Source organism: Aedes aegypti, chromosome 3, assembly GCF_002204515.2.
Source record: "Aedes aegypti strain LVP_AGWG chromosome 3, AaegL5.0 Primary Assembly, whole genome shotgun sequence".
Taxonomy (NCBI): domain Eukaryota; kingdom Metazoa; phylum Arthropoda; class Insecta; order Diptera; family Culicidae; genus Aedes; species Aedes aegypti.
This window is the reverse complement of record NC_035109.1, coordinates 55556941-55581060: the sequence shown is the minus strand read 5'-3', so window position 1 is coordinate 55581060 and position 24120 is coordinate 55556941. Positions and strand designations below refer to the sequence as shown.

Genomic DNA, 24120 nt, shown 5'->3' with positions numbered 1-24120 from the left:
AACCGTGCTTCAATTCGTAAAGCTCTTCTGCCCGAGTCTACCGTTCATTCGGAATGACGTTGAAGCGTTTCGTTTTGTCATAGACTAGGGCGCTATTTCCAACCAGTGCTAACATCTCGCGTATTTTAATTGACAATAACTGATCATTGATTAATATATCATCTGTACTCGGATTGCACACTACATTCGTCCCCTTCTCTACTCTTTCCATGATATTTTTGTCAATTTTAAGGCTTTCTATGAAATTCCCGAATTTACATCTAAAAGAATTTATATAATTTTAATCGTAAAAAAAAACTTTTAGTAAATCGTATGGGGGAGTAAAATTTGTTAGTTACTATATTGAATTCATTTTTTTCCACCTTACAGTTAAACTATTTTTCGACATAAAACGGGTTGTATCTTTCGAAACACAAAAACTCTTTCTCTGTCCTTATTTTACCAAAACATCATAATTTTGAAGCTCCATTTGATTAGCTTTCTAGTTCATAGAATTTCAAAGTAGGCAGTTAGTATTAAGTTTCGGATTTGTTTGTGAAATCATTTGTTTCCTTGTGTTAATCGTTCAATGTTACATGCAAACCAGTTCCGCACACTCAAACTGAAACAAATTTCTTACGCGATTATAAGATAAGCACATCAATCAGCAAAACATGCTTTTTATTGAGATATTTCGCATAACATATGAGATCTACTACGTCAACAGTTTCTTGAGACTTCTGTTTTTTTACACTTCAGCAGGGCAAGTCATTACTTGTGATGATTATACATTGTTGGATGTATAACGTTTCCATTTAATCCAATAACATTAGTAAACTTTCTGTAAACAAAACACTTATTAATAATAAAACAACTCATTTCCCTTTTCGTTACAACCAAATCATGCACAATTAGGGAACATGAATTGCTAAATTAAAATAACTCTCGTTCTTGCTAACTTTTGACATAATCTATAACAATATTTCACCATGTGCTATTCGATATCAAATAAATTATCCATCAACTAAAATTTCTTTAAAAAAGATCATTCACAGTTGCGGATGTTGTCCAGTTATATGTAAAAATCATTTACTCTTCAGAAGTATTTGAAGAAACAATACTTGAAGTTTACTAGTTTCTGTTTGTATGTTAACTGACAGTGCTTCAAGGTAGAATAGAAATTCGCTCTGTTATTACAAATTATCATTTTAAGCATTATAGCAAATCTTGTACAAGTGCAATAACGAATTTTGAATAATGTTGATTGTAGCCAGAGTTCAACGATCTCTGGTCGAGGAATATCTCTGTAGTTAGAATTTCATTAAATTGTTCATATAATACTGACATTTCAAATTACAAATGAATAGATTTATGAAAAATGAATAAATGATTTTTATTTCAATTATAATACCATTCAAAACATTTACCAGGTAATAATGGTCAGCATCCATTTGTCTGTGAAGAAATTAAATTGATCTCCATTATTTGCTGAACTTATGTTATTACTCACAAAAACTTCAACTCTTGGTACACTGGTACACTGGTACAACATAAGGTTTTTGTAGACAACATTGGATGTGGCCAGCTTCCAATTGTCTAACGTTATCAAAATCTTCCTCTATTTGCTCTGCTCATATTCTGTGCATAGTATATTTGTTAAAAAAAAATCACCGCAGATACCCACACGTTCTGCGTTTGAGGCAAGGAACCCAGTCGTCCTGCAAATTTCATTTCAATCATTTATCACAAGCAGATACCCACTCGTTCTGCTTTTTTGAGCAAGGAACCCAGTCGTCCTGCATTGATTACTGTAATAACAGTTTTTTTCTTGCTTCATTTTAATCCAATTCTGGAGCAGATACCCACTCGTTCTGCCTTTGAAGCAATGATTCCAATTCATATGCGTTTAACAAATCACAATTTTTCTGATTTTATTCACATTCCATCCTCATTCAAAATTGCCTTGTTTTTTCAACTATATTAAACACTGTTAAACTCAGTTACACTTGCACAGCTATGTTATCAACAAATCCTTACCGAACCGCGCCATGTAGTAAACCTTGTAATCTAGACCGTCCGAAATCAAAACTGTCCTTTTTTCACACACATCCGTTTGCCGATAAAATCGTCAACAGAATGAATCATGTGTCAAGCATATTTTTCTTTGAACCCAATCCGAGTTTTATCGCCATCCTGCTCTGACACACAGCCGTTCTAGCTTTCCTGCTCTAATCATCTCCGTCGTCGCGAAGCTTTTCTAATTCTGACTTTCCATTCACATACTTCACGCACACTTATGCGAGCATTGAACCGTGCTTCAATTCGTAAAGCTCTTCTGTCCGAGTCTACCGTTCATTCGGAATGACGTTGAAGCGTTTCGTTTTGTCATAGACTAGGGCGCTATTTCCAACCAGTGCTAACATCTCGCGTATTTTAATTGACAATAACTGATCATTGATTAATATATCATCTGTACTCGGATTGCACACTACAAACACCTTAAAGGATAGCAACCTAATGATGTGGAATAAAACTCGCCATCATCAATCCGGCTGCTTCTATACAATATGATTTGTTATGCTGCTCAATATATATTAAAGAAGCGCTTTGTCATTAGTTATACAGCGAGCATACAGCAGTATGCTGTAAAACAACAATTTGTGGCGCATCTACTCAGCTTGTTGGATGTAAACATTGCGTTTAACGTTTCGCACCCTTTTACAGCCTGATGAAGTGGTGTAAGCGTGGCTATGGCATCTTTTACGATCATTATGAAATATTGTGCGAACCGTTTTCGATGTAGAACAAAACGGTGTGTTTTCTTTACCTTTCGATAAAGACTGTGGTGGCAACAAGGACAGCGTCGAGACTTGTGGATGCAGAGATTGTGAGTTCGATTCCAAGCGGTGGCAGGTTACGTTGAGAACAATAAATTCAGATACTTATGATATGAATTCCGGAAGCTGTGAAACAGCTTGAAAATAATATTTAATCGATAATACAGCGAAGCTGTATAATAATTATTCAGCAGTTGCAAAATGGTTGAGAAAGCGCCTTCCGAAGATGTTACACAGCTACTTGTCGTATAACTATCGAGATAAAGCAATGCTCGATATGAATAAGAGCTGCCAACACAGGTTAAAAGTAGCTGAGTAGATTCGTCAGATTTGTTGGTAAAAGGATCGCATAGAAGCTTTCGTTCGTATGTACAGCGCGTTTACTCAGCATAAAGCCGTATAAAGAAGGCCTAGAGAATGTTTACATTTGCACTAAATGTTAGTTGGGTAGCTCAATCCTTACCCTAGTAGCACACATGTTATAAACATAGTTGACCAGATCTGGTCATATAAGAGTTATTCTGCCTCAATTATAACTTGTGTGCTACTCGGGTACAGCAGCCTCCGAAAACAAGCCCAAACGCTGGCCGTCGGGCGCTAAGATGGTGGTCACCTGAAACCAAGACCGCTATTAAATTGAGGAGGAAAGCCCTAAGAAAAATGAAACGGATTCCGAAAGACCACCCTAACGCAGAAAAAATAGCTGCGGACTACTGTTCAAAACGCAACGCATGCCGGGACATAGTTCGTGCTGCAAAGCGCAAATCATGGGACGAATTCCTGAACGGTATAAGCAGTGACAGCTCATCTTCCGAACTGTGGAAAAGCATAAACGCGTTGCAAGGGAAACGCGGCATCAACGGTATTGCCATTAAAACCAGTAACGGCATCTCCAGGGACCCCAAAGAAATTGCGAACATTCTTGGTGGTTTCTTTGCTAAATTGAGCTCTCGGAGCGGTTATAACCCTGATTTTACTCAGCTTGACGATTTTTCGACTACCGTTGAATCCATCTCAATCCCGCGTAGCCGCCCAGGTGATCGATTAGACAAACCCTTTTCTTCTGCTGAATTGTCCTTTGCATTAGGTAACGGTAAAGGAAAATCAGCTGGGCCAGATGACATCGGCTACCCTCTCCTTCGCCACCTTCCACCCATCGGAAAAAGAGTTTTACTTAAAAATTACAATAGAATTTGGGAAGATAGAACTTTTCCCGATCAATGGCGACATAGCCTATCCATTCCTATTCCCAAAAATGACTCGAATCGTACTGAACCGAGCGGATACCGCCCCATCTCCTTAACCAGCTGCTGTGGTAAGGTCATGGAACGAATGGTCAATCGAAGACTAACACAATTCCTCCGTGACAACGATCTCCTCGACCATCGACAACACGCATTTCGCCAAGGATGTGGCACAGACACGTTCTTCGCAACACTCGGCCAAGTTCTAGACGACGCCCTCGAAAAAGGCCTCCACGTGGACTTGGCCACACTGGACCTTTCAAAGGCGTACAATCGTACTTGGACTCCAGGAGTGCTTAGAACACTGGCCAGCTGGGGAATCAGTGGCAACACTTTTGCTTTCATCCGTAATTTTCTGACGAACAGAACCTTTCAAGTATGCATCGGAAACACGAAATCGAACTCTTTTCCGGAAGAAACCGGCGTACCTCAAGGCTCCGTGTTGGCGGTAACCCTCTTCCTTATCGCCATGAACGGAGTTTTTGAAACGTTACCAAAAGGCGTTTTTATATTTGTGTTTGCGGATGACATTGTTATCCTCGTTGCAGGACACAAACCAACTTTGATCCGCAGGAAACTCCAAAACGCAATCAAAGCAGTACATGATTGGGCACTATCTATGGACCAATGCACGAGTTCACTCGTTGACGTTTGAGCGGTGCCGTGTTATCTACGTGACCATGGTAACTGGTGAATATGGCACCGCTCAAACGTCAAATTAGTGAACTCGTGCAAAGGTCCATAGGCTTCGACCTATCACCATCCAAAAGCCGTTTCTCCCATATATTCTCAGGAAGGCGATCCGCGTCCTGGGATTATGGGGATTATACTTAGACCGGCATCTGAGTTTTCAACCGCTGTTCACGCACAACGCGAACAGTGTGCAACATTTCAACCCTGATCAGTTCAGTCATCGTTTTCACCATCTTGTTGTTGATCCTGTCTATGTAATCCATTCCCCCCTATTCCCATTTATGTAAAGTAACCACATAACTAACCTCGAGTCGCCGCGAGTATTTCGGCTACCACCACTAACAAACACCCTTTTCTACCTGAACCTCACACACACACACACACACACACTACTTCACGCAACCCTATCGACAAACTTGAGCTCTCCATCATCACACCACCCGGACCACCGATTGCAGCATCCAGTACATAAGACAGTGGAAATTTCCCACCGAAGCCATTTCACTGTGCATGCAATGAGTCCTTCTACCTGCATCCTACTTAAGGCTGATGGCATACCGAAAGAGAAGAGAAGTGAAGTGAAGTGTTGGCGAAAAGAGAAGAGAAGAGGTAAAAATGGTATGGCATATTGGAAGAGGTTTCGAAAGAGTTTCAATGCGCTCCGTGTTTTCATTGATTTTGTGCTTCGGCAACAGCATGCTGCCTGCGACCGGAGAGAGAGCGCGCACGGCTGCTCTATTCGGTTTCTTCTCCTTTCCCATGTCCCATTCGCATCAACAGAGGCCTGTAAAGGCGACTCTGTAGAATGTATCAAGTTTGTTAAAATCATTTCTCATCAAGCAGGAAGACTGCTTCTCGATGGCGTGCGAAGAAATCTACATTCTTTGGATGTGATCCATAACCGTAGTAAACAATCATTTCCTGGTCCATATTATGGATCACTAGTTAGAAGTGCTAATATTTGGTATTTAGAATCAACAATCAAGAAAAATGTTTTCCAATGATGAATTCATACTGAATCGAAACGAACGAGCATGTTTTATGCTATAACATTTGAATTTTACCACCTGTGGGAGCTTATGAATGCTGACGGCACTTCTTACAGAAAATAAATCCATCTACGATTGATTTGGTCTTAATCGCCTCTAGTCATCTTTGTAGCCAACTGATTACTCATGCTGATTTTGATTCTGATCATGTCCCTGTTACATTTCAAATATCCCAAGAAGCGATTCTCAATCCTATCAGCTCCACTTTCAATTATTTACAAGCCGACTGGAATATATACGAAACGTATGTTGACTCCAATATTGATGTTAACATTTCTTTAGAAACTAAACTGGATATTGACAATGCTCTTGAAACTTTAACAAATTCCATTGTTGAAGCCCGGAGCATTGCAATTCCAAAATGTGAAGTAAAATTTGAATCCGTGATTATAGACGATGATCTTAAACTCTTGATCCGTCTTAAAAACGTGAGGAGAAGGCAATTTCAACGCACTCGCGATCCTGCTATGAAAATTATATGGCAGGATTTGCAGAAAGAAATCAAGAAACGTTTTGCTCAATTAAGAAACAAAAATTTTGAAAATAAAATTTCTCAATTGGACCCTGGCTCTAAGCCCTTTTGGAAATTATCGAAAATCTTGAAAAAACCTCAGAAGCCAATACCGGCATTGAAAGAGGAAAACAAATTATTACTAACTAATTGTGAAAGAGCTCAAAAACTTGCTATGCAATTTGAAAGTGCGCACAATTTTAATTTAGGACTTACTAGTCCAATTGAAAATGAAGTTACTCAGGAGTTCGAAAATATTCTCAATCAAGAGAACGTTTTCGAAAATGCCTGGGAGACTGATTTGGAAGAAGTGGGAACTATTATTAAAAAAATCAAAAACATGAAAGCTCCTGGCGATGATGAAATTTTCTACATCCTCATCAAGAAACTTCCAGAAAGTAGCTTATCATTTTTAGTTGATATATTTAACAAATGTTTTCAATTAGCATATTTTCCTGACAAATGGAAAAATGCTAAGTTTGTTCCAATTTTAAAACCAGACAAAAATCCTGCAGAAGCATCTAGCTATCGTCCAATCAGTTTGCTTTCCTCCATCAGTAAACTTTTTGAAAAGGTTATTTTGAACAGAATGATGGCCCACATCAACGAAAATTCAATTTTTGCCAATGAACAGTTCGGATTCCGCCATGGACATTCGACCACTCATCAACTTTTACGTGTAACAAATTTGATCCGTTCCAACAAATCTGAAGGCTATTCTACTGGTCTTGCTCTTCTAGACATAGAAAAAGCATTCGACAGTGTTTGGCATGAAGGTTTGATTGTAAAATTAAAAAACTTTAATTTTCCAACATACATTGTTAGAATAATTCACAGTTATCTGTCAAATCGTACACTTCAGGTTAATTATCAGAACTCCAGATCTGAAAGACTTCCTGTAAGAGCTAGTGCAAGGCAGCATTTTGGGACCAATATTATACAATATTTTCACATCTGACTTACCTGAGCTACCTCAGGGATGTCAAAAATCTTTGTTTGCGGATGACACAGGCCTCTCCGCCAAAGGACGAAGCCTGCGTGTCATCTGTAGTCGATTGCAAAAAAGTTTGGATATTTTTTCTTCATACTTACAAAAATGGAAGATTTCTCCTAATGCTTCCAAAACTCAACCAATAATATTCCCACATAAACCAAAAGCTCTTTATTTGAAACCTTCGAGTAGACATGTTGTCACGATGAGAGGGGTTCCAATAAATTGGTCAGATGAAGTTAAGTATCTAGGGCTCATGCTAGATAAGAATTTAACTTTCAAAAATCACATTGAGGGCATTCAAGCCAAATGTAATAAATATGTAAAATGTCTCTATCCCCTTATTAATAGAAAATCAAAACTTTGTCTTAAGAACAAGCTGTTGATATTCAAACAAATTTTCAGGCCAGCCATGTTGTATGCTGTACCAATATGGACTAGCTGTTGTAATACCAGGAAGAAAGCTCTGCAGAGAATTCAAAATAAAATTTTGAAAATGATTCTAAGGCTTCCTCCCTGGTATAGTACCAATGAGTTACATAGAATATCCAATGTTGAAACATTGGAACAAATGTCAAATACAATCATTAATAATTTCAGGCAAAAATCGTTACAATCTTCTATTGCCACGATTAATGCGTTATATGTTTAGGTTAAGTTAGGTTAAGTATGTTAAAAACGTTTTTTTTTTTCTCTTATAAGCAGGTGAAATCAACTCACCTGTAAAAAAACTGAACTGCTACGGCAAATGAAATGTAATATGTTGTTAACAAAATGTTAATTAAATCTTAAATTTGTTTTACCAAATTAGGATGATGGTGTTGTCTAATAACACAGAACACCTAGATATAAGAAATGAATGTAATGTTTGGAATGATACTAATAAAGAAATTAAAAAAAAAAAAAAAAAAACTTCATACAGAAAACGACCATATAATGATAGCTGTGTGCTACCAACTAAACATTTGTCAAATACACCGTTATTTAGCGGTTGAACATTACAAATGGTAGAAGACAAATAGTATAACATGGGAAAAATATGTTTTACGTAAACGTTTATGTTTTGGGCAAGTTATTCGATGTTGAACGCCAAAGTGATCCGTCACTGTGGGTGATCCGTAACTGCGTGGGCGGAACAACATAAAAATTGGAGAAAAATATAACAGAATAAATAAGAAATTTAGAAACGTTTTTCTCAATTAGGAAACAAAAATTTTGAAAATAAAATTTCTCAAGTGTACCTTGGCTCTAAGCATTTTTGGAAATTTTCTAAAATTAAAAAAAAACCTCAGAAGCCAATACCGGCATTGGAAGAAGAAAACTGCTATGCAGTTTGAAAGCGCGCACAATTTTAATTAAGGACTTACTAGTCCAATAGAAAATCAAGTTACTCAGGACTTCGAAAATATTCTCAATCAAGAGAACGTTTTCGGAAATTCCTGGGATACTGATTTGGAAGAAATGAGAACTATTATTAAAAAATTCAATAATATGAAAGCTCCTGGCGATGATGGAATTTTTTACATCCTCATCAAGAAACTTCCCGAAAGTAGCTTATCATTCTTAGTTGATATTTTTAACAAATGTTTTCAATTAGCATATTTTCCTGACAAATGAAAAAATGCTAGGGTTGTACCAATTTTGAAACCAGACACAAATCCTGCAGAAGCTTCTAGCTATCGTCCAATCAGTTTGCTTTCCTCCATCAGTAAACTTTTTGAAAAAGTCATTTTGAACAGAATGATGGCCCACATCAACGAACATTCATTTTTTGTTCGGATTCCGCCATGGACATTCGACCACTCATCAACTTTTACGTGCAACAAATTTGATTCGTTCCAACAAATCTGAAGGCTATTCTACTGGTCTTGCTTATCTAGATACAGAAAAAGCATTCGACAGTGTTTGGCACTGAAGGCTTGATCGTAAAATTAAAAAACTTCAATTTTCCAACATACATTGTTAGAATAATTCAAAGTTATCTGTCAAACCGTACATTTAAAGTTAATTATCAGAACTTCAGGTCTGAAAGACTTCCTGTAAGAGCTGGTGTTCCCCAAGGCAGCATTTTGGGACCAATATTATACAATATTTTTACATCTGACTTACCAGAGTCAGGGATGTCAAAAATCTTTGTTTGCGGATGACATAGGCCTCTCCTCCAAAAAACGAAGCCTGCGTGTCACCTGTAGTCGATTGCAAAAAAGTTTGGATATTTTTTCTTCATACTTGCAAAAATGGAAGATTTCTCCTTCTGCTTCCAAAACTCAACTAATAATATTCCCACTTAAACCAAAAGCTCTTTATTTGAAACCTTTAAGTAGACATGTTGTCACGATGAGAGGGGTTCCAATAAATTGGTCAGATGAAGGTAAGTATCTAGGGCTCATGCAAGATAAGAATTTAACTTTCAAAAATCACATTGAGGTCATTCAAGTCAAATGTAACAAATATGTAAAATGTCTCTATCCCATTATTAATAGAAAATCAAAACTTTGTCTTAAGAACAAGCTTTTGATATGCATACAAATTTTCAGGCCAGCCATGTTGTATGCTGTACCAATATGGACTAGCTGTTGTGATTGTAAACAGGAAAAAAGCTCTTCAGAGAATTCAAATAAAATTTTGAAAATGATTCTGAAGCTTACTCCCTTGTATAGTACTAATGTGTTACATAAAATATCCAATGTTGAAATATTGGAACAAATGTCAAATAAAATAATTGATAATTTCAGGCAAAATCGTTACAATCTTCTATTGCCACGATTAATGCGTTGTATTTTTAGGTTAAGTTAAGTTAAGTAAATTGAAAACGTGTTTTTTCTCTTATAAGCAGGTGAAATCAACTCACCTGTAAAAAATCTGAACTGCTACAGCAAATGAAATGTAATATATTGTTAATAAAATCTTAAATTTGTTTTACCGAATTAGGATGATAGTGTTGTCTAATAACACAGAACACACAGAAGAAATGAATGTAATGTTTGAAATGATACTAATAAAGAAATTAAAAAAAATGAAAAAAAAAAATTGCATACCTTTTCTACGAGTACTTTAAATGGTTTATGGGAATCTTTTCTAAACTTGAATCATCGATATTATAAACAAGATCACGAATGGTTCCAATTGCAGTTAATTTTTAAGTAAATATTGATTTTCCGAACGGGTAATAATCGATCAAATTTGAGAGCAATTTCCCGTTTTATTGAAGTAAAAGCTATGGTTTTAATGATTGATAACAAATCGACTCTCTTATTTATAAGTCATGGAACATTGTGGTTTTCCTTTTTTTTCTACGGAATGGCCGAGTGATAATGTTGCTTTGGGGAATTTAATGTATAAGATCAGTTCAGTGGTACAAAGCACACATTTTTTTTTTCAAATATAAAAAAGAACTTTTCTTTTGTGTTTGTTAATTTAGTTTACTCCCAACTGTTTTCATCAGTTCGAAATTCACGCGCAATATTAGTGCTGCCAATAATAGTTCAAATTATCTTCAAGCGTTTTCGCGCGTCGAAGCACCACACGAACTGCTTTCACGCTTGACCACACTTTCCATCCCTCTTCGCATCGCTTCAGTATGCCAGGTAAGCGCGATTTTCATACAACATGTATGGAGAGACCTTCAACGCGTACGCTCCTCTTTCACATCCTCGCTTTCTGTCTGTACTAAGTAATATAGTTTGAGATTATATCAAACATGCCTTGTCGATTTTTTATATACCGCATTGACAAGTGATCCACAAGGAGCAAGTTTGTTTTACGTAAGCCATAGTGTTGCACAAAATATCTAGATACAGTGAAACCTCCATGAGTCGATATTGAAGGGACCATCGACTCATGGAAATATCGAGTAATGGAACAGCAATTCTTTGGATGATAGTGTTGCACACAATATTTCACAAAATTTTATTGAACTGGGGCTTGATATTGAATCGTAATCAAGAACTCTAGGAAGAGTTCCTGTTTTTAGAGGCGTTTTACAAACAGTTACTTAAGGTTTATCCGATCGAATTGCCCGGAACCCATAATGGCGTTGTTTTGGTTTTGTTTCACATTGGGCTGGATAGATTATTTTAGATAGGTGAGGTTGGGACGAAGAATATTGCTTTTACCTTGAATTTCAATTTTCGATGGAAAATCCATCTGATTTTTTTTTTCTAATTTAGATGTCAGTATTATCATTCTGTATTTCTGTTTATTTGCTGTCAAATCATCTAACAGTGAACAATCTGCTCTTCAAATCAGCAAAATGGAGTCACATAAAGCCAAGAGTACTCTGAAAATTATACAAGAGTGAATATTCAAACTGATGAAAGTTTAAATCAAAGCCTGAACTTACATGATCAACTGATCATATTCTTCGACATCTTTTTATCTCGATTTACGAGGAAAATGTATACAGGAAACAAGACAAATAGAAATAAGGAATATATGATTGACGAATTATAATTATTCATGATTGTAATAAAAATGTTGAAAATTATAGATATTTAAAAGAGAGATTAGTGCTGAACAAGCAAAATATTATTAACCCCTGTTCTTGTTTATATTCAAATGCCATTTCGATCGAAAACAGTTTTTTCATTTTCACCAACAATACCAAGTTGGGATTCTTCCACCACATTCAATGATAAAAGATGTTCTGAAGTAGTTATCAACTGGAGAGAGCAGTAAAATAATATAGAAAACAAAAATACTGATTACTGTGATGCATCAAAACCCGGACACCTAAGATGATACACATATTCAAATGCTTACATACGATTGGTTAATCGTTATTTTATTATGTATTACTTTGGGATGATAGCTTTTAGGTTAGAACTTGATAATTTTCACCAAATTTACAATGAATTTAATGAAAATTTAGTTAATTCTGCATCATGTCGTGTCCATAAATCCGGACACATGAATCAAAATCCGGACATTCAAAAAATCGCAGTTGTTCTTCAAAAAAATAAAAACCATTAAACATATCTTGATATCACGATACAAAGATTCATGGATTTGTAAAAATAATGTTGTTCCTCTGTTGGATTATACAGAAACATCATAAAACGTAGGTTTTGAAGTCTTCAAAAGATACTTGTGATATGTGCATCGTTCCCCAATAATTACACATAATTTACAAACATTTTCAGTTAATACTATTTAAAATCACAACGGTACAACATTCAACGAGTTTTCCAGGTTTTCGAACAATTATGATGTTGTATTTCTTTTTGAACTTTGAAAAATTGTATGCTAACACACTGTGACAGGATTTGAAACCACACATATAAGTATCCGGACAGTCTTTTTCTAGCACAGAATTACATGCATTTCATCAATTTCTTCGAAACTATTGACTTTACCGAGAACAAAATACAAACAAATCACTACAGAACATGAATCACATATGATAAGCACGTAACAAACGCGTGATGAATCGCCGAAACGCGATGGCGCATTGAGTAGAATTTTTTTGGTTATCGTTAATTTTGAAAGCAAACGCGACTTTTGTTTTTGTCTTTGTTAATGATTTACAAGACTAACTTGATGTCGATTCATGTTACAATAGTCAACAATAGTTAACATTAATAGTAGGAATAATATTCTCACACTAGGAAGGATATTTAACATTGAAATGATTGAATTTCACCAGAGTGTCCGGATATTGGTCCTGTCCGGATTTTGATTCATCACGGTAACAGTTTATCAATAAATCAGTTGTAATTATGATAAGTTACAAAAGTTAATTCATTTAATTATAAAATTCCCTATTTGTGGATTTAATTTACTAGCAAACGTTCTGATCCGTGCTCCATTTACGCCAAGAACGAGCGCAGTCATATAATATTCCTCTAGCGTTCACTAGCGTTCTTGCGCGTCGAAGCAGCAAATGATTTCCACAGATCTCTTTGAACCTCTTCACTTCGCCTTCAGTATACCAGGTAAGCGCGTTTTCCATATAGTTTGCATTGAGAGAGCTTTGACTCTTTTCTCTTCTCTCCTTTTATCCCTTCTCTACTCCTGCAATATGTCATCGCCCTAAGGAGCTTGCGTGCACAGATTCAGTATTCAGTCTTTAGCCGTTGTATGGCACGCGTAATAAACCGTCGTAGTTCGAAAACCGATACCAAAGCGTTTCTCTCACCGAAGCAGCCCAGCTAGTAGTCCTTTTCAGGACTGTTGTTGCGAAATCATATTCACAGTCTGAGCTATCAAAACCCCAGGCATTCCTTCAGGAGAAGGAATTGGCCGATCATCCCTGGCATTCCGAAAAGGAATTGGCCACCGAAGCAGGGATCCTTCAACCGAAAGGATTGCCCTCGTCAACTACTGTCCGTGATCGGACAACCGCACTGCGATCGTATCAAAAAACAATGTGAAAGTCGACTAAACCTGCTACGAATTATCACCAGCAAGCACACCAAAAACAACCGCGACGTGGGTCTGCGTGTTACCAAAGCAATTGTCTGCAGCAGGCTACTGTACGGTGCCGAACTGCTGTGTAGAAACTCCGAAAACGTGATCAGCAAACTTGCACCGACGTACAATCGGTGCATCCGCAGTTTGTCTGGACTCCTATCCTGTACACCAGCAATATCCACATGCGTCGAAGCTGGAATTCCCCCCTTCCGATACATTTTTGCGATATCCGTATGCTCCAAAGCTGTCAGTTTCCTGGAGAAAACAAGCGGGGATGACGAGGGAGTGTTCCTCCTCAAAGAGGCAAACAAACTCCTTCAGCAATTCGCCCACCAAATCCTCCCCCCAGTGTCCACGGTCCACTGGGTTGGAGATGAAGCGTGGGACTTCTCTCCACCCAGGATCTACTGGACACTCAATACACCAACCAAGCAAAACCTGAATCCCACTACTGTGATTCCACGTTTCAATGAACTTATCAAAAGAAAGCTGAACGGCTATGAACTCTTCTATACTGACGGTTCAAAGACTTCTAGCGAAGTTGGCTTTGGCATTTTCGGACCCAATATCAATAAATGCGGAGGGCTACCCAAATCCACCTCGATCTTTTCGGTCGAAGCTACGGCCACTCTGAAAGTCTCTATAATAAAGTAATAAAAAAAAAACTTGTCCAAAGAACTTTTTTTCTAAAATCAACAGTTAAATTCTGGACGAAATTCGTCAGCACTTTCGAAATAAAGCTATTTTCTCTATTGTGCTCTAAGCAATAATAATATGAATAAATTGTTTTTATGATATTTTTAAATCGTTGCTTCAACAAGCTTAAATTATTTTTAAGAGGATATTCTTATTGATGATCAGATATCAGAAGGCCGGCTCCAATTGATTTTGATAATCTTCAAAAACCGAACGATGTACATTTTTGATTAATGCCATGAATAGCAATTATTTTTGAGTCTTTTTTATTCCCACACTATCGATTAATAGTTATCGAACGATGTACACCTGTAAACAACCCCATATAATTGGCTCTTTTGATGGCAACCGAGCAGTTTTGTCATCTAAAGCCAGAATTTGAAGAGTTCTCAAACCATGATTCAGCTTTGCCGAATATGTTGGACCTTTACCATCAGTGGTGCACAGTAACCGCTCATGTTCCAGTAGCCCGCTCACACTAAAAAGAGATAAGTTTAAACGAAGTAAATATTTTATGTATTTACTCAAATTACCTTACTTTTTAAACTCGTGAGCGGCCTACTGGAATATGAGCGGGTACTGGTACGTTGACGGTATTTTGGCATCTAGTCGTTTAATTTATCAAAATAAAATGTTTTTGAAATTGCTTTTTACGACCGAGTTATTTTACGATCCTCCTTAAAAAGAAGTCGATGTGTATTCCACTAGACAGCTTGACGATTTATTATAACAATACTAAAATTACTATGATTACATTTTATGTCTTAAGTCTCAATTTTACTTTCTTTTCCGAGAGCAGCGAATAGTGAAGGAACATCTCTGAATTACGTCACACTCATAACAGGAGGGTGGTTAAAATTTTTTAATTTTGTTTGACGTATCTAATGATTTAAAAATCTGATCAAAATCACTAAACTATGTTGCCAGCTTACTTTATTTTGCCAGATTCACCCTAACTACGCTAATGGCACGTAGTTTATGGACGACCCAATTTATGAAAAAAGATGATTCTTTTATACGGATTCTAAAAGTAATACAATGATTATAAATAAAATAATGCAGACAAAAAGAAGATTGAAGATACGACACAATAAAAAAAAAATGTCAGAAGTGGGGTTCGAACCCACGCTCCCAGACGGGAACCAGAGCTTAAATCTGGCGCCTTAGACCGCTCGGCCATTCTGACTTGAGGAGAGGTGTGCTGAAAAAGCCTCAAGCCAAGACGATAAGTGAAGAAAGATAAGTGAAGTGAACAACTATTATTAGGAGTGGTGTAAGTATTTAAGAGGCCTTCCTCGTCCAAGTGGTTAGAGTTCGCGGCTACGAAGTTGTTTGGGTTCCATTCTCGATCGGACCAGAGTCTTTTCGTAAAGGAGAAAATCCTTAAGGCCCAAGTATGTAGTAAATTTTAAAAGTGAGAAAGCAGTTTTTGCCGTTAAAATCGTAAAATCGAAAAAAATGCGTTTAGTTTTTTTTTATTCGAAGATTACAATGGCGAAAGAAAACTGATTTTTCATTTTTGACATTTGCTCCAATTTTACTTGGGCCTTAACTTCCATGAGCATACGTGCCACACGATATACGAATGCGAAAATTATGCCAAGAAGAAGAAAGAATTAAAACTATACCTAATCTTGTATTCGGTTTTCAACCATTATTTAGCACTTTTTTTTAATAAAGGCAGATATTGCAGATTGATAGCTTATCCTATTTCAGGCTTATATGACAACGCAATATGATATTCTTTTTAAGATTTTCAACATAAAAAAATATTATATATATGTACCAGTACATAATTATGATTTTACAACTTAGATATATGTTCAATAACATTGTTTCATTATTACTATTCAAACAGCGTCAGATCACTCTAGCACTTCGAACTTCCAAGGCACGCTCTGCAAATCCGGCTTGTATCGCTGGTGGGGTTCTGCAATTAGAATCATTCATCAATAAAAGATTAAGCAAGTAATCGTGTAATCTATTCGACTCACTAATCATGGCGTAGTGCTGCACGTTCTGCACCTGCTCGAGATTACCGGTGGCCATAGCCGTCGTTTCGACATCCTGCCCGCTACCGGGCACCACCATTTCCGGTATCCAGATGGCATCCAGCGAAAACTTGATCAGGTGGAACAGCTCACCGTACTCTTTCTGGATGTGGGAAGCTTCCAGGAGGAAATCCATCTCGATGGCCGCCTTACAGATGGTTCGCACCTGGCGCTGCCTTTCTGGGGAGCAGAGCCGGGTAACCAGAGTGTGGAGGGCGTCAACCAGAGCGATGTCTTCATATGGGTTTCCTTCCTTGAGGCTGAGCAGCTTGCGTTCGTGCTTTCGGCGATTCTTGCTGGAGCGATGCGATTTTCTAGAAGACAAAAATATTGCTTGAAAACAGGGCTGGTAGCGAAAACATGTTTAATAAATAGGAACTTGAGAGACCATATGCCTGGAATAAGAGCCTGAAAAGGAATCAAATAGGAAATACACTCTCCTAATATGGTTCGATCGGCTTATTGGGATCAAAATTTGAACACTGTATGCAATCAAAAAGGTGATGTTAGATTAAAGTGACCAGGCGTCCCGGATTGTGCGGGACAGTACCGAATTTTAGCAACCTGTCCCGCAGAAGCAAGCGTCATGGAAAACGTTCCGGATTGTAGAGATATTAATGGAATTTGGACTTGAAATATTAACAATGATTTTTTTTGTTATATGGAGATTCAAAATTGACATCCACATACTGCTTGGCTTCCTCCATTGACCAACAAGATTCTAATCAAGATATTACCAAAATCTACACAGGATTCTAGTCAGTAAATATCATAACAGAACTTTGTGCTTATTCTTATAATCATTGCAAAATATTATTGGTATCCTAACATCATTCTGCTCGCACTCAACATTGCTGTAAACATGTCTGGTCACTTTACGTTAAATACCAATTGGGAAACAAAGAGACCTTCCATCAAAAATAGAGATTTTTTTCAGAAACTTGCATTGGAATAGATACCTAGTTATTTGAAAGAGATCTATTACCATGTCTGAGAATAGAAAACATAAAGTTTACTCACCCTGATCGTCCGGAGCTGGTTGTGTGCCTCGAAGAGGCCACCGTCGATACTTCCGAGTACAAATCGCAATCCTCCAGATTGTCGTCATCTTCGTCGTGCTGCGGATCCAACTTCTTTTTGGCTTTCTCTTCCCTTACCAGCAGCAGTCGATTTTTGTGCTTCGTAAATTCTTCCTTTTCACTGGCTAGCTTGTGCAAAAAGGTTTGAAGATATCCCTTCAAATTTGGCCGAATAAGATCGTCCACCAGGGAGCGATCGGAAATGTGGGCTTCCAGAAGAGCTTTGTCGAACAGATGGTCCTTCAGCAGAATCTCCACCGCGATTCTATGATCTTTCAGGTAATCTTTAACCAAGCGGGATGCCGCTACATATTCTCCGCTTTCCTGGAGAGCTGGTATCAACGACTGCACCAAACGACGGACTTCGTCGTGATCGTACCCAGCTATAGCAGCCAACTTCAGACACCTCTCCCAGTCTGCAGCGTTCCTCGCCGCAGCTATGGCCAGCTGATACTCTCCCGCCTTTTCGTAGATCAAACTTGCTTCCACCTGTTTGTTAGCTTGCCTCAAGTGATCTCCATAGCTGGTGCAAATCTTCCGATAGTACTTATCGTTACCTTTGTACGCAATCATAGCTTTTCCGTACAATCCATGCGTGATCGTCAACTGCAATGCCTCCTGAAATTTGCCTTCATCGTCCTGATACCGGGATATATTCTCGATCGCCTTTCCGAAACGCTTCAAATGACAATCGATTTTGTACTTACGATAGTCTTCATCCAATCGTTTCAACTCGTTCAAAAACGGAAGGTACTCTTTGGGATCCTTCTGAGACTTGGTGGCTACAAACAGTACCAATCCAAAATCGTACATCCCCAGGGCCACATTGAACAGATCGTTCACGTTCACCAAATACAGCAGATACTTGAGAGCTTCGTCCGCATCGTCGCCTTTAGAGGGCATTTTCTTAAGATCCCAGATGACCTCCAGGGCTTTTTCCAACATCCCCTTCTTCACATAGCACGTAATCTTCGGAAGCATGTAATTGATGCCGGTTTTGGCCGAGTTGAATGCCTGCAGCAATCGATCGCAAAGGAACTCTGATTTGGAATCGACCTGGTAGCCATCGATCGCGGAAACCTCACGCCCTAGATAATTACTCTCGTACATGTCGCTACAGACGTCCTGATTTTGTAGATCGCTTATGAACAAGTTCAGCCAATTGACGTTGGTAATTTCTTCCAGAAACCGATCCAGATTCGACAGGAACAGATGAGGGTTGTGATCGACGATCAGATTCAAATTGATTCGCTCTTTTCGAAGTATATCGAACGCTTCATGGTACTCCAAAGCGTTCAGGTGATCTGCCACCAAGCACAGAGAAAGGATTCTCGGTGCAATTGCTTCCAGATTACCTCGGGGAAGCTGGAAAACGGTTCTGGCCGACTTGGGAACTACGACCACAAGCTTGGAACCGCGTTCGATGCGGCGATCACCAACGATCACATTCTTCTTGAGGTCTACAAATTTCAGTTCGGAGATCGTCGTGAACAGGAGATAGTGTTCCGTAAGGAACATAGAGGTGACGTCTGAGGCGATCTTTATACCATCTGCGTAAAGGTTTTGACGATTTCTTAATGAGTAAATCTTGCATTTGGTCGGATCTGAGTGATCGATTCGCATCTGTTCGCAGAACTCGGGCAACTGCAGATGTTCACACAGCGAAATGGAAGGTTGAAGTTCCAATTTAAACAATTGACCAGTGAAAGTTTCAATCATGGCTGACGATTCGTTGATTGGTTCTATGCAACCAATTCGATCGATTTCGGTACCGACTGAAAAGGAATCTAAAACGCAGAATTCGCTTTTACAAACGTCTACTTTGAAGACCTTCAAGGTATTGGATCCTTCAACGGCGAGCAGAGTATCGTTTGACAACCATAGCCAATGAGAATAGTTGCCGGGGCCAATGTCCAAGGCTTTTCCAAGCAATTGAACGCCTGTAAGCCGTCGAACTGCGGTGTCTGTGAAGTCAGGTTTAAAGAAGCTAACTTTATTATGAAAATCAACTGTCAGAAAGCAATTTGAATCCATTTGATCTTGGGGATTACGTAGGAAACTTATCGAATTGATTAGGTCTTCAACTTTAACGGAAAATCCACACATCGGCGGAGGTATAACGACCCCTCGGAAATTTGTGAGCAAAACGGATGCTCTGTCAATGACTGCCACAAGTGATTCGTCTGTATGCTCTAATCCAGTTGAATGATCCACGGAGAAATCCCATCGAGATGCTTCATAATGACCATCCTTTAGCAGAACATGAAGTGTCCTTCTCTCGGAGTACTTTAAATCCCACTGAATTCCGATTATATCCTGTTCAAATTCTTGATACTGTTTGATATACCAATGATAATTGCAAATTATCAAGAAGTACAAGCAGTTCTTTCCCCTGCTAAGTTTTTGAGTTCTGATAACCAGCACTTCCGAATCATGACTCCAGTAGATCCCTTTGACCAGTTCATCCTCGTGACTAAAAGGTAGATCTATTTCTCTGTGCTTCAATCCATTCTTTTCAAACAACGCTACGACATATTTGTCCTTCAATATCTGAGGAACTGCGATCCACAGACCCGATGGCTTCCACCCCATCGGCACTTCCAGGCCGTAACATTTCTCCGACGTGAACTGCAGTGCACCTTCCTTGTTGAACACCTTAAATGCTCTTCCGAACGGCCCTAAGAAACCAACCGCAAAGTATTCCCCATCCGCTCTCCAACTGATCTGCACTTGGGGATCGATCTTGCTCAAATCGATCTCCACTTCCGTCTCTTCTTTCTTTTTCCGCGCTGCACTCTTCCCCTCCGATCCGTGGAACTGTGTTTCCTTCTTACCCCATCCAACGCTCATGAACTCTCGATCACCGAAAGTGTCGTCCTTCAGGGACACCTCGTTGATTGGGTCGTATGCGCTGTTCATCGCCACAACGTTCAAATTGCTGTAACGAAATAAATGCGTTCAATAAGATTAAGAAAAAAATAACAATAGGGGGGATCCCCCAGTACCGGATATCACTCAATACAATCATAAGAATAGTTTAGTTTGAGCGGATTTCAAAGGCCCTTTCACAAATTGCATAACGCATAAAGGTTAAATCATGATGTTACAGCTAATACAGAAATGTTAAAATATGCATGCAAAAAGCGTTACGAATAAGTGGTCGGGTGCTAGCAATGATCACTTCCGGAGTTTTGAAATGTGTGAATAAACCCTAAAATACTCTTACTGATATGAATCTCTAGTGTTGCAATCGTTAGCTTAATAAAACTTTGAAATAATTATTCGTAAAAACCTATTTAATCATTTATTCACAATTTGATGTTATTAAAAAAGTATATTTGATTTAAAAATTTTCAACCAAAACTCTGCCGTTTTCCTAAATAATGGATGCACTTTATTTGTGTTCTTTGCCTGCGTATCAATCTATGAAGACCTCAGAATAGGGGCTGTCCATTAATTACGTAAGAGGTTATGGGGGGAGGGGGGTTTGAGATTTCTTACGCGCCATACAGTTTATTTTGGATTTTCATACTAAAAATCTTATCATGGAGGAGGGGGGGTTGAAAAATCCCGAAATTTGTCTTACGTAATTAATGGACCGTCCCATAGGAGCAAATGATTGATGACGAAAATGATAATTTCACAATTGTTTTAACACTGTTCTTTTTTTGTAAAAGCCTGAAAAATCTCGCTTGGTATACATAACATTTCTCAGGTGCTTTTGATGATGAATTATGATTGCTCTATTTTAGGATACTGCCTAATAATGCGAAATGTTCCACACAGGACTCTCCTCTTGCCATCCTCAGTCCTCTATCAGAATAGTCTTCTCGTTTAGGCGAATTCCATTTTAAATACACGCATCCAATCTGTTGTTGATGTTTTCTGTCATCTGGATCGTTGTGTGATTGTTTATTTTCGTTACTTGATTATTATATAGGAAAATCACAGCATACTTTATAATTGTCTTGCATGCAAGTAAGTTTTGCACAAGTTTTCTCTCAATATGTTGCGTAATGGACCAATGCACGCGTTCATTCTTTGACGTTTTAGCGGTGCCGTGTTATTTATGTTACCTTGGAAACGAGGGAATTCGGCAACGCTCAAAAGTCAAATTAGTAAACTCGTGCATTGGTCTATTGTAATTTTGGAAAAAATCCTTGCGATGCTCGAGATTAATATGAAATGAACTGATATTTGGCATAGAGAATAAAGATGTAAAATGAAACCAGTTTTCCATGAGGGAGCACCTTATATATCTTTTTTCGTTATCTAAAATCCTTCTAAACACGTTTTGGGCAATGATTAATTTTTATTCGCCAATTTGTGAATTTTGGTTTTTGATTTTTAATTTTTTTTATTTTTGAACATCCTTATCCTTTTTTATTTTTTCTTAAAGCCTCTTCTGTTTACTGATTGTTGGCAAAAATAAAAAAATAAGTTTTCACAATACTTTTGAAAATATTAAATTTTCATTTTTTTCTGGAACATGTGTAATCTGAGCCAAGGTTTAAGCCAAAAATAAAATCATTCTTATTTCCAAGCTAAGAAAAATTACACAAAATTTCAAAGTGTACCCCGTCTAAAGGCGGGGTTGGGTATTAGAGGGTTAAAGTGCTATTTTGTTACATGGGTAGTATGAATATTTTTCCCTGACCTCAAGTGAAATTCCTTGACATTCCCTGACTTTCACAGGTCCGAAATTAAATTCCCTCACTCTCCAGGTTTACCCTAGTTTAAAAGGCTGATCCAGATTATCGTTGAATTACACTGCGGAACACGTTTTTGTCTCAAGCACCAAAATACCGCTATTCACTCAATTAAGGATTGTTGCATCCATTGCCGTTTTCAGAAATATCAAAGCACGTCTAGTTTTTGGCTTTTGAAAATGCAAAAATTGACTATTTTAGCCAACTTGCATGTAAGTTTACCAGCTTGTAAGGCAATTTAGTTGCCTAATTTGCAACAAAATTTAGACTTTATGGGTATAACAATACCTGTCAATAAATTTTCTAATACTTTTTTTCATGGTTCAAAAATGTATTGTATTTTCCCATACAAGAGAAACGAAGCATTTTGTATGAAGACAGCAAGCATGTTGAAAAAATCGGTTTAATATAAATTTAATCGTGCAATTTCAACCAAATTATAGATAAAATTGAAAGTTCAGGTCCTATTTTCCATGCTTAGTGGATAAGATGACCAAAAAGTTTGATAAATTATACTTTAAATTGTATGTAAACATCATTGAAACCAGTGTTTTATACAACTTTGGCGACCTGTAGCTAAAAATTATGACGTGCTGGAACATTTCTGAGAATGGCATCAGATCCAGCAACCCCAAAACTACTAGAAACACATAATTTGATCCTTGAGACACGCAAACTTGCCATTTTTGTTACGCTGTGTTATCATCAGATTTCAGTCGTTTTTTTTTTTTTTTTTTGGGTTCGATCCACTGCGTCCATTAAGTTGATCTATTTCGGTAATCATCTGATTACGAAAATAGTGACTTTTTAGTGACCAGGAATATTATCCAAGTCATCATAAAGTGACTCGCTACCAACCCTGTATTAGTAGAAATGGGAAAGTAAAGATTGCATATCCACGAATAGTTATCCGGTACTTGGGAATGTCCCCCTACCTATCTTACCAATCGACAAACACCACCACCTCCTGATCTGGACTCCATCCCATGGCCATCATGCCTCCGCCGCAGAACGTTACCACTTCGGGTTCCTCCCCAATCCGTCCCAAATTAACCACCAGCACTTCTCCCGCTTCAGTGGCCAAACAAATTTCGTCGTTTAGCGCCAGATGTTCCACACCCACCACCGTTCCCGGGAGGGATACCAACTCCTGCACGCAGTGGGGATTCGTTCGGTCCAACCGGTACAAAACGGAACCCACAACTATGTACACCAAATTGCTGTTGTTGGAATCTACCACCATCAGATTTTGCCGGTCCGGAGACGACGGAATTCCATCGAAACGGGCGCTCTGAAGAGCGATTCGGTAGAGGTTTTTCATCTTGGAAATACTTTTGTGATTTTAAGGGTTGAAAAACGCGTAAATTCCGTAAATTCGATAAAAACGTATCAAAATTCTGAAAATTGTACCGCCGCGACACACGTTGTTTTGGTTTTGAAGCGCACGTTGTGTTTTGATGCAAACAAAGATGTCATAACGAGAAATAGGGTTACCAAAAACACAATCAACTCTCCACATTTCCCAGATTGGAACGTTCAATAATTACGTCCATTATTCGATCAATAATAAGCCATTTTACGAAGCCTGGTGAAATGACAGGAGACCTGGGATTTTTCAATCATCGGCGTCAGTTTTCGCGATGATGATGGATGATGACTGTGTGCATTTCTAGCGTAGCTTTTCATCCAGGCGAAAACTTAAATGGAGAAAAAATATTAAAATATTTCTGATCACAAAAGTGATTTTTTATGTGCAATATGGGTAACAAAGAGGTAGCTGATACAATAACTAGATGTAATGTTGCAGTAACGAACATTTTTGGATCTCATTTTTGTCATTTTCTCCATGTCCTCGTTTGGTAAGATGAGG

The 24120-nt window shown here is 38.1% G+C and overlaps 1 protein-coding gene and 1 non-coding gene across 4 annotated transcripts in view; both read right to left on the bottom strand.

The window, feature by feature from the left end:
- Positions 1-15513: 15513 nt before the first annotated feature.
- Positions 15514-15597, bottom strand: Trnal-uaa. The gene has a single exon. It is a non-coding gene; the product is annotated as a tRNA-Leu (tRNA).
- Positions 15598-16188: 591 nt separating this feature from the next.
- LOC5579891 (putative elongator complex protein 1) overlaps positions 16189-24120 on the bottom strand; it is a 35294-nt gene continuing 27362 nt past the window's right edge. For 2 of the 3 annotated variants that reach the window (XM_021851986.1, XM_021851984.1), the window contains 3 exons: positions 17483-20479; positions 16406-16776; positions 16189-16341 (listed from right to left, as the gene is read on the bottom strand). In XM_021851986.1, the coding sequence (XP_021707678.1) occupies positions 16277-16341; positions 16406-16776; positions 17483-20460 (3414 nt within the window). In that variant the 5' untranslated portion in view covers positions 20461-20479 and the 3' untranslated portion in view covers positions 16189-16276. Of the gene's footprint in view, positions 16342-16405; positions 16777-17482; positions 20480-23194; positions 23715-24120 lie in introns of those variants that run through there. The other variant, XM_001657819.2, reaches the window with a different exon arrangement.